This window comes from Melanostigma gelatinosum (genome assembly GCF_949748355.1).
Source record: "Melanostigma gelatinosum genome assembly, chromosome: 3".
Taxonomy (NCBI): Eukaryota; Metazoa; Chordata; class Actinopteri; order Perciformes; family Zoarcidae; genus Melanostigma; species Melanostigma gelatinosum.
Window position 1 is genome coordinate 7,603,868 of NC_136636.1, and position 11,903 is coordinate 7,615,770.

The 11,903-nt window shown below is 44.8% G+C and overlaps 1 protein-coding gene across 1 annotated transcript; it reads left to right on the top strand.

Annotated features, from left to right (window-relative positions):
• Window positions 1–2,303: 2,303 nt before the first annotated feature.
• gata2a (GATA binding protein 2a) lies at window positions 2,304–11,308 on the top strand. Its single transcript, XM_079297275.1, has 5 exons — window positions 2,304–2,602; window positions 3,368–3,940; window positions 6,587–6,732; window positions 8,936–9,061; window positions 9,751–11,308. The coding sequence occupies exons 1-5, from the start codon at window positions 2,374–2,376 to the stop codon at window positions 10,054–10,056; spliced, it is 1,380 nt and encodes a 459-aa protein (XP_079153401.1). The 5' UTR covers window positions 2,304–2,373; the 3' UTR covers window positions 10,057–11,308.
• The last annotated feature ends 595 nt before the right edge of the window (window positions 11,309–11,903 follow it).

Genomic DNA, 11,903 nt, shown 5'->3' on the forward strand with positions numbered 1-11,903 from the left:
GCAGGCTATACAGTGACATGTTACAGTGCTCAGGGAAAAAAGAAGAAGAGTGCTGTCACTATACTATAGCCTCAAGAACAAGAGCATCGCTGGTCGTCCATTCATGCTTGAACAGAGGGAGTCGTTGTTGCTTCGGGTTCAAGCGGTGTGACAGCAATTATTCGATAGCAGCGTAAAATTGCTTCTCTATTAGACACACACATTGTGTATATTTGATGATTTATCTTGTGTGTATTATAGTACATTATCTATAAGCCAACTATGAATAACCATAGGTAAGTTCTCACTCCACCTGACCACTTTTCACTGGAATGTCAGTTATTCAGGTAGCAGGCCCTCTGCTGCCCAACATGCACTAATTTGTTGATTTTAGGAGTTGACAAGCTCAAAGGGCTGAGCTCGTCAACTCACTGCCCCTGGCAACATGCCACTGATTTAACGACTGACGACTGACTGACAGACACACACACACACACACACACACACACACGGTATAGTAGCAGATCAGAGCATGATTGTAACCATAATGACCTGCATCGTGCATACCGTGTCATCGGGGTTATGAGGGGTCTTTTACTTGGAGAATTTGTCCAGGTATCACAAGCTTCACGCGACTCCCCCCGCAAACTCTGACGTCAGGGCCAGGCGTCAGCGTGGCGGCCAGTCTAGGCTCCGAGAACCCTCCAATTATTCCCTGTCAATCACAAACAGGCACACACACACACACACACGCACACACACGCACAGACACACACAATGCAAGTACTATATATTTATGGGCACAGGCATGGATCTGTGCGCACGGACTAATCATTTTACTCGCGCACAGCTAATTCTAAAATTAGAATGGAATAAAATAATACTTTTTGTATGGTTTTATTTGCCTATCTTCACCATCATTTTCTCCCCTTAATCCACACTGGCAGAAACTTGCTTGTGTATCCTTAAAGGCAGCAAATAATAATAATAATGACGATACTGAAAATGAATGAATTAACACGGCTTTGTTTGGGGGTTTGATTTCTGTTTTGATTTGTATTGTTGAGTGACAGCGTTAAGACATGCTGATGGTGACCAACTGGTTTTCGTAGGTGAGGCCTCGCGCCCATCCCTGGTGCCACCGAGAGAAAAGAGGCGCCATTCGTATGCAAACTGCATCGTTTGATTGCTCTGTCCTCGAGACAAACACCACTGTTTTCACAAGAGGAATGCCCTGCTACTAATTAAAGACAATTAGGCGCTCCCAACAATGGGGCCAATTTCGGGGTCATAAATCGACTGTGTTGGTTTTAGAGGTGCTGAAAACTCTGCTTATTTACATAACAGCAGTATGGAAAATCAACTCCTACAATGTCGGTGATGCGAGGCTCAATCAGCGACATTTTGCAAGTGGGTGTGAAAAGTTAACGTCACTCAAAAGTCTTCAAATACATTCAGATATTAATATATTTTATGAAGGCGATTTACATCAGATTACGCTTTCTGCACCATTATAATAGGCATTGTAAGCCATATATTGTGCCGACTGAATTTCCCCTCATGTTAGATGTCTGTCTTTAGGCTTATAACTGCCGCTAAAAAAAAGCAGATTATCGGGGACCGATTGCTCATTCAGTGTGAGCTTCATGAGAGAGAAAGACCCCCGAGAAATTACACTGCTGATTGATAAGTCTTTTAGTTTTTGTCGGTGCAGGGACATGGAAATTGAAAGGAGAGCAGAGCAGGGATGCAGAGAGCCAATTGTGGCAGGGCTGGTTGTGATTGGCTCAGACCGAGGCCCCGCCCCATGTGGCTTGATATGGGAATTTACTGGCGCCAGCCGCATCAGTCTGCGCCACATCTCATTAATGAGCCCGAGCGCTGCATGGATCAAGAGGTTTACACAAGCTGTATTCGCAGTCAGCTGATCGGAATTGCAACAGGTATCCAAAGGAAACATTTGTGTGTTTTGCTTTTTTTACTTTGTGCGGGGACGGGATGCATGGCTTCGACATTGAGACAGCTGACGTTCTTTTCAACCTTTAATCATTAGGAACCTAAAATGTGCAACGTTCATTTCACGTGTCAACTGCTATGATTCGATAAGAAACATGTATTTATAAAGGACGCCTCTTCTTCGCACGGAAGGAGAGGTGGAGCCGCCACGGTGTTCATTGGCTAAATTAACATTTTGTTTTCGTCTCATTGCAGGTTAAACGGAGGAGAAAGGAGACCGGGTTATTCAAGGATTCTATTTCTGAAGTAAATAAACACACAGCCGAGACTTTCACAGCTAAGGAACTATATTGTGAGGAGGATTTAACTTCCACTTGGAGGTAAACATAGCCTAAAAGTAGCCCGACGCACAGCGAGACGCCTTCAGAGGAGAGGACCATGGAGGTCGCAGCGGCCGATCAGTCTCGGTGGATGGCGCATCATCACGCAGTGCTGAACGGCCAGCACCCGGACTCTCACCACCACAGTCTGAGCCACAACTACATGGAGCCCATGGCGCCTTTACTGCCCCAGGACGAAGTTGACATGTTTCTGAACCACTTGGACTCTCAAGGGAACCCCTACTACACCAACACCCGGGCAAGGGTCACGTACAGCCAAGCACACGGTAAGACGCGCACACGTTTAAAGTGACCCCTTTAAGCTGACGAGTGTGATGAGAAATTAGGATCGCGTTTTTTAAAATGTACATTTTATTAATGCCTTATTTAAGTTTTTGTATAATCCATCAAACACTAAATATAGCTGTATACGTTATGCTCATATGTGTGTGGCTCTGGAATATATGTATTTAGTACGGAAACTTTAAGTTGAACAATATATGCAATGTGCAGTAATTTGCTTTCAAGAAAAAATCCATCTACTTCACGGGCCAATTCACAAACATAAAAGGAATTTCTAGCAAATGACAGCCAGAGGAAAGGGAAGTATGTCATTTAACCCCTCTCTGTTGGGGCAGGGGTTTCTGGAGGTAGAGAGAGAGAGAAAGAGAGAGAGGCACTTCCTGGATATAAAATAAAAACCGCAAATTTACTAATAACAATCTTTAGTCCGGGAGCTGCAGGCGATGATAAGATACAGTCCTGGCGAGAAGCTACTTTTATGTGTTTTCTGGTCTAAATAGGTATTTATCGATTCAATCTAAAATTGGACGTGCGAGGCAACTGGAAACTAATTTTAATTGTGAGGGAAAAAAAAAAAAATCTAATTTCAAATTAACAAAAATATTTTTTTATCTTCATCTGGATCTAAATGTCGGACTCGAGTAATTCTGTGTATTTAGCAGGTAAGATAAACGTCTTTCTGTTTTGCAAACTAGTGACAAGAGTGTGGTAAAAGAATTCACATATTAAATACTATATTTGGATTTCAGCTCGCCTCACTGGGAACCAGGTTTGTCGACCACACCTTATCCACAGCCCCGGTATTCCCTGGCTAGACCCCGGGAAAGCTGCCCTTTCCGCGGCCCACCACCACAACGCATGGGCGGTCAGCCACTTCAGCAAACCCGGCCTGCACCCCGCCAGCTCCGGCTACCCCTGCAGCAGCAGCACCGGCACAGCACCGGTCTCGTCGCTCACGGTGTCCCACTCCAACGCGCACCTCTACAGCTTCCCCCCTACCCCTCCGAAAGACGTGTCCCCGGACCCCGGCCCTACCTCTCCGACCTCCAGCTCGACCAGAATGGACGAGAAGGAGTCGATCAAGTACCAAGTGCAGCTGACGGACGGCATGAAGATGGAGAGCTGTAGTCCGCTCCGCAGCAGCCTGGCCTCGATGAACGGCCAGGGCCTTGCCACGCACCACCCGATCCCGACCTACTCTGCCTACCCTCTGCATACGCCCCACGAGTACAGCGGCAGTCTCTTCCACCCTGGCAGCCTGCTCGGCGGGTCCTCCTCCAGCTTTACGCCCAAATGCAAGAGCAAGACTCGGTCGAGCTCAGGTGAGTCTCACGTGCGTTTCTCCCTCGCGTCAGATGGCAGATCGAACTGATAAGGCCTAATTAAATGGTTATGGTGGATTCATCCGAGCAGTGAAGCATTACACACTAGTTTACCTGATCAATCATCAGCAGATACGCGTTTGTCATGTCATAGGAATTCTGCTACTGTTGTGCATTTCGTTTATATATAAGTGTACGGGCCCCTCCATATTGGAATACGCGAGTGTTTAAAAAAAAAAAAAACGATTCATTTCACAATTGTTATTGTTAATTCCACTTTAGACACCACTTGTTGCTCCAGTGGGTCACTGACACAAAGAGAGAGAGCATTTCCATATCGGACCCGTCTGTCCGCTTTAAACCCGTCCTACGTCTTATCTGTTGTCCCATCGCACTCCTCGCCACTTATAAAGCCGCATCCACTCAACAGGCGTCTCCTTAGCGGGGAATCAACCTCAAATGAAACTCAGACTAATCGGGGTCAACTATTTACCAGGCTACATGTTCAGCTATATGGGTCCTTATATGCGCAATTATTAAATGTTTCTGTGAGCAACTTCAAATGAAGGCAAGTGGGATTACAGCTAATTCAATTCACCAATTATTATTATATTATTATTCATGTCTGACGGAAAATAAAATGGAATGATTGTAGCTTCACCAGAGATTACACAATAACACTTAAAAAAAAAAAAAATCGTTCACGAAGACTTTACATCGATTGAATTCGTTTTACGTTCGTGTTCAGCAGTCGAAGTGGCTTCTTCTTCGTGCCATAGACTTGTTTTCTTTTTAAATGTGGCCTTTATTGCACTTAAAAAACGAAGGAGTCACGACGCCCTGGCTCCTGCCATATCCTGTATACCTCCAAGTGAACAAATCACGACCTCCACCCCCGCCCACAGCTCTCATAGTCCTAACAAAGCACAGGCGACAGAGCCCTGCTGTTTGTGTTTTTAAGCATGGCCTTGGCCCAGAGCACCGACATGAAGTGGAGGCAACTAAGTCCACAGCAGACTCGCTTCTATGAGTAGATGAAAGTGTATCTAAACAACACTTATATGCATAACTTCACAATTTGGAGAATATAGTGCATTAATATGCTGATTAAAATGTACATCATTGTTTAAAAAAAATAAAAAAATAAATATAATAATGCACCTGGTTCAATAGACTGCATGTGTTATTAATAGTAATATTCGATTGATAGAGTAATATTTAAGGGAATATTTAGACATTAATGTGCAGACATTTGAAAAACAAACTCAGACTGGTAATGACTGTAATTTTCCTACATTGTTCCAGCTGTTGTACTTTGAAATAATGGGCCGAAAAAATAATAATGGAGAAACATCACAGATTGTTTTAGGCTAACACGGCGCTCCAAAATGTGTAATAATCGCTATTGTCATCTATTGCTTTTTAATACACCTGGGCGATGCTCGCCGGCTGATAATCGGAGTGAATGTGAGCTGTTGTAGGAGAAACGTAACACTGTGACATTTAAAAGAAGCTGGCCAGACTGCGCCTGAATCAGCAACACAAACATTTCAGCTACGGCATTAAAAAGGCTCTTATCTATCAAAGTCGATGTCCATGTGCCAGTAATGGTGATTGATTGTTGAGCAAAATGCCACAATGACATTTCAGTAGTTGTGGCTCTCTCTACACTACCTTTTCACACAGAGCTTCCCTTTTTTGCTTCTTATTTCAACACTAAACATTGCATAACACATAAATACATCAGGCATTGCTGATGCATATTTTAAGTGTTAATGAACCAGCTTTAATGTGGTTGCCTAACCCGCGAACCGCTTCAAGAGGAAGAGAAGGGAGGTACAAAAAAAAAAAAAAAAAAGGCGGCGAGATGCATTTCAAAAGGAACATAGCTTTTTGCTCAGGTCAGATTCCATTGTAGAGCAAGGGTGGGACTGTGGGTGTCGCTGGCATAACAGGAATAATGAGATGATGCTCTAGGGAGAGAGGGATACTTGAATTAAATGAATCGGTCGGTTTAGCAACAGGCTGTTTGAAGTCAGTCAAACCTGAAAGGGAGAGGAGAGCACGTGGGAATAACTAAAAAAGCTGCTTTTTTATATAGAAAAACACAAGTATGCACAGGAGATCTAGTTCACATCCAGTCACTTTTTAAGAATAAAACTTCATCAAAATGTTGGACTGAAAACAATTTGTATATTATCAATTGCAGCCAACATGGCCTGCAAGCTTTTCATCATCTAATACCACATCTAATACCATCACCACACACGTATGTTTCCTCTCATGGGTGCCCACTGAGCTCATGAATAATGTAGTCCTAATTTGATGGCGTTTCTCATTCTTCGTGTCAGACACCTCTGGACATGTTCTGGCGGTTTCTGGCCTCCCCACTCTGGATCGGTTTACATAGAGGTGTCTGTGTCCATGACAGCCGCGCACACTTGGTACACCTGCACTCCGATATGGACAATGTCGCCATCATGAGACAGATTTTGACTTCATATTACAGGGCCATCTAGGGTCCCACGTCACCGTATTGTTGCCCGATCGGGGTCTGGACAGCTGCTATGTGTTGCTTCTAATGGACAGTGAATTTTTTAATTATATAAAATTTCTTCTTTTCTCCTCCTCCTGAACTATATCCAGAGGGCCGTGAATGTGTAAACTGCGGTGCCACCTCCACCCCTCTGTGGCGAAGAGACGGCACCGGCCACTACCTGTGCAACGCCTGCGGACTGTACCACAAGATGAACGGCCAGAACCGACCACTCATCAAGCCCAAACGTAGACTGGTGAGTCCTATACTCCCCACGCCATCGCTTCACTCTGAGAGAGGGCACCCAAATATGAGGACAAAGCCGATGCCGGCAGCACAATTCCAGGAAAGTTATATTTTCCCTATGATCTTCCTGGAATTGTTTGTCCCTCTCGCCCCCCGATGATCCGCCTTCATGACCTGTTACAATACTGCTACTATTGCATTGTTCCTGCTATCATTATTGCTGGTACTTCTGATACTGTTACTGATACCATTGCCCATGCTGCTTTAGTTAACACCAAGCTTGAGTAAATGAAAAGCAGCATGGACACATAACATTCTAGTGGATGCACTGCACAGCCACTTCTGGCATTAACTCGACTGAAGCTGGACACATTTCTCTGCACCATAGTTAATTCATTTCGTGGCTTTCAATTCTCAATTTATAAACTCATGTATTTTATTTATCTTTTAAAACATTTACTCTCAAACAACAGTGCACCAGGCTAAATATTTTAATATCTTTAGGCTGTATTCTTATTTTCAAGGGTTGGTATTTTTCTCCTGAATCCTTTATTATTCAGCAGAATTATGTTTTCTTTGATACTTAAGTGGTCGGTGCTTATTCAGTTGGTGTCTAAAAATTACAATAACAATACGTTTTTTACATTTTTAAACTGGCTCGTAGGAAAAATATACACATGCCACAAGCAGGTAAATAATATATAAATGATCTGCAACATAGTCACAAATAATACTTCCCACTAATAATAATGGCAAAATTAGTAAAAATTAGTTACTGGCTCTAAAATGGATATCTAAAAAATAAAGAAAACAAAGTTCACTGCTGGGACAACCTATAAACTTTCATAAAAAGTGGTCTGGGCTAAGATTGCGTCTACGATAACGATCAGCAGATTATTTGACTCGCCAATAAATTGTCAACTTTTAAAACCTTATCATGGGTCGAATATATATTTATATATTTCTTCGTGTTGTCCCCCTTGGCCAGCTCCACGTCGTTCCTGCTCGTGTAAAAAAGCCCATTACATTTTCCACTGGCTCGGCCCATATGGCTGTGGCTTTTGCATTTTCAGCTCAAGTGTTTTTCAGAGTTTGTGTTCAAAGGGGCATCCAGTTGTTTCCTATCCGGATATCTGTCCGGCCCAGATAAGGAAGTCAGGCTCCCGGCTGTTTCCGCCCTCAACCAGCGCGCTGCATTCTCTGTGGCCAGACTGACATGCACTGTAAAGAGATTATCACAACACTGGAGGAGCCGCTTATGTGCGAAGAGACAGACCGTGAGGGGCGGGGATTGGAAAATAAATGGATTTATGTTCTTCCCTTGTTGATCATTCTCGATGCGCATGTGGAGCGGTCTTAAAAGCCTAGCGGCTTTTTTATTTTATTTAAAAATATGTATAGGTTACATGTTTTATTTCGCCTAAGAAATACCAGGGGTTGTTGTTGCTTCTCTCCAGGCCAATAGCAACAAGTCCACCTGAAATTAATTAACAGGAAAAACCTGGATGCTGCCTGCAAAGCGAAGCGCCGGAGGCTGCTTGCATGTAAAGCTAATGTTGCTTAATATGTGTGAATAATTGATCCGCAATGGACGCAGGAGCGCATTGCCAGGCAGGACACCGGGTCTTATGCGACTTGTAGCCCAGTTTCACTGGATCAGGATAGAGGGTTTACACAAGGCCTTCGTTTGAACCTGTTAATACACAGCATATTTATTTGTAATTTATTAAAAATATGATAATCAGCGGCAGGCGTGTACAGAATCAGGCATTCTGTCGGCCAACAAAAAAAAACGTCCCCATGACTTATAGCGCAAATTCGAAAACGTGATCATGGTGTAACGGTCTGCATACATGCAATTGATTCAACGGGAATTATGTGTTGTTTCGGTCTGCGTGTCGCTTCATTTGATGCTATTCTTCACACGGTTCTGCGGTCTCACGCAAACCCACAGTTTGATTTAAGAAAAAAAACAACTTTCCGTCTCTTATTGATTTTGTGCGGAAGCAGAAAACACTAAATTCACTGCATGCGATGTCAGTGCAGTGGCTTTAATAACAATACATGTTAAATGATTCAACTTGTACGGGTGTCTAAAGCGCCGTGACATTTGGGCACCTACGTGTTGTTTGCGCGGCTCGGTGTCCGCGCTGACCTCCACGTGTGAATGGGTCAGTATTCATGATGTATATTTTTCTCTCTGCTTCCTTCAGTCCGCGGCTAGACGTGCAGGTACCTGCTGTGCAAACTGCCAGACCACCATCACCACCCTGTGGAGGCGCAACGGGAACGGAGACCCGGTGTGTAACGCCTGCGGCCTTTACTATAAACTGCACAATGTAAGTAGCCTTTAAAAAAACAAACAAAAAAAAACTTGCACTCAAGTGCAGGGTTTCGGGAGGAGGAGGAAGGGTAGGCCCGCTGGTCGTTAACTGGTCAAGTGGGCGGACAGCGCGTATCGATTTAGGAGCAGAGCAACTGTGAGAGTGTCGAGGCAAAGCCTGCTCACCCCGTCGAGCAGAACCCACCGGTCGTCTTTTTTTATTTTTTTATTAATCCGTTGTTGTTTCAATGGGGGGCGTTACTCCCTGGAGAGGCTGCAGGGTGGGACTGTCATTCAGTGTAACGGCGTCGGTTACACTGATGAGGATTTGTCTGAGGCTGCTCCTTTCAGCTCCAGCCAGGCCCTCATCCCCATGTATTCATATATGACCAGGACTGTTCTGTTTGAAATTAGACAAAAGCCCCAAAGAAACTCCCCAGACTTGCAGCAATATATGCAAAACAGATGCTCATTATTAATAGCAGTTATTTAACACATGGTGTACTTCTTAGTAGTGGGCTACTGTGAAACAAAGGCATGCAAATCCTAACAGGAAATGCAGTATGTGACATATTTTCTGGTGACATTTGAAATGATGAGCCAGAGTTGGGCGGCAAAATATACCACCACTATAATGTATAGTATTCACACTGTCAGTGAGGCTTTTGTCTGGCGTGCCCTGAGCTAATGTGCGGTTCTCCACAGGTCAACAGACCCCTGACCATGAAGAAAGAAGGCATCCAGACACGCAACCGCAAGATGTCCAGCAAGTCCAAGAGGAACAAGCGAGCAGGGGACGGCTTCGACGAGCTATCGAAGTGCATGCAGGACAAGGTTTCCCACTTCGGCGGAGCACCCGGCCTCACCAGCCACATGACCCACATGGGTCACCTGCCCCCCTTCAGCCACACGGGACACATGCTGCCCACTCCCACGCCCATTCACCCTTCATTCGGTCACCCCCACCACTCCAATCGCTCGCCGGTCTGGGCTGAGCCCCTGAGTCACTGAGGCCCCTTCCAGGCCCCAAAACTCCTCCGCTTGTAGGAGCCACCACGTCGCCATTAACACTAAATGGCCTCCACATCACGTCGTAAGCTGAGCAGACTACGTTGCATCATGTACAGCGGTTGGAGGGGAGAGGCTTTCAGCTGGACTTGATGACTGAATGTCGCGTCATTCCTGAGCTCACTGATGGGACGCTGCGAAGCAGGAATTTAGCGAACTCTGTGAAGATGCTAATATGATGAGGGGTTTCTTGGTCCCTTGGTGACCGAAGCTTGCAGGAATGGAGTGAATGGAGACGCTTGTCATTCTATTTGCTTATTTTTACGAAGTCACTTTGGTACCCACCGCTCCATGACCCTGTAACAGGAGACTCACGAGAGGTCCTAAAAGGAAACGCTGTTTTCACCTCACGGCCTCATCTCATTATATACTGAGATACGTGCACCCTGTCCATCCCCAGGCTGTCGTCCATAACTGCCGTGAACAGACAGACCCTTCAGTGCTGGAGGTCCAGAGACTGGCTGACAGCGACAGCACCGTGCACCTCTGTTACGGAAACCAGTCAGACGCAGACTACAGTACCCACAAACCAGTGCTCCCCTCACATGCTGGATTGTACACTACCACATCGCTCACCACCTGTTTTTAATAATGGACTTTTATGGAAAAAATACACCGTAAATAGAGTGTTTATAAATGCTTAATTGCTATTGTTGTTGTTATATTTGATGTTATAATTATTGCTACGATAATTTATTTTCCCTCTTTAAGCTTTCGTCAAAGACACATGGAAACCGATGATGTAAAAAGGTCCAGTGTGTAGGATTTCGGGGGATCATTTGGCCGAAATGGAATATCATATTCATAACTGTTTTCATCAGTGTACAACTACCTGAAAGTAAGAATCGTTATTTTTTACTTTGCTTAGAATGAAGCATTTCTATCTACATAGGGAGCAGGTCCTCTTCAAGGAGTCCGCCATGTTTCTACAGTAGCCCAGAGCGGACAAACCGAACACCGGCTCTAGCGTGAGCCTTTCATGTCCCCAAGTCCTCACGAGGTAACAAATACCTCCTCACCGTCACATGCGCGGCCACCGTAGCGCTCCGACACACTTGTAAAAGGAGGCGTGGGCGGAGGAGGGGTCTTCAGTTGGTGGCAGTCTGTGACCTCACCGCTAGATGCCACTTAATCCGACACACTGGTCCTTTAAATGTCATAGTTATTACGTAAAGAAAAACACTGACCTATCTTAGATGAAAAGTCCCTAAGCTGTACGTTTTTATCATTTTTTTCCATCTTACAAAAGTAAAGGAAATAAAGGAAAATAAAGTTTAATACTTAAGTAAGATCTGTCACTGCCTCGTAAGTTCAGTCTGTCTCCATCATTCTTCTACACACAAACATACAGGCATAAGACTAAACGCTGCTTTTAATGAAGAGTGGTTGATTATTAAAATCACAAGGGGATATCAGATGCATCAAGGGAAGCTCTGTGATCCCTTGAGCGTGGTAATGCTTTGGTCAGGCTCCTCCTATCTGTGATGGCGTGTTAAGAGAAGGCCTCTTTGTGGAGCTGAGGCCCCGGGCTGGACCATAGTACCCAGACAGCAGACTCCAGCGGAGTCACACACAGTCATACATATGCACACACCCACACACACACACACACACACACACACACACAGACACACGCACACACACTGGGGGAATAAAACAAACACAAACCCCAATTCACCAATCTCTAACAGCCAATTTTTATTTTTGAATTTGTATGTGACAAACACTGAGTCATGAGTGCAGTCCTCGCCCTCGCTCCCCGTGTCTGCTGGAGTAGCCCTCTCTCTCTC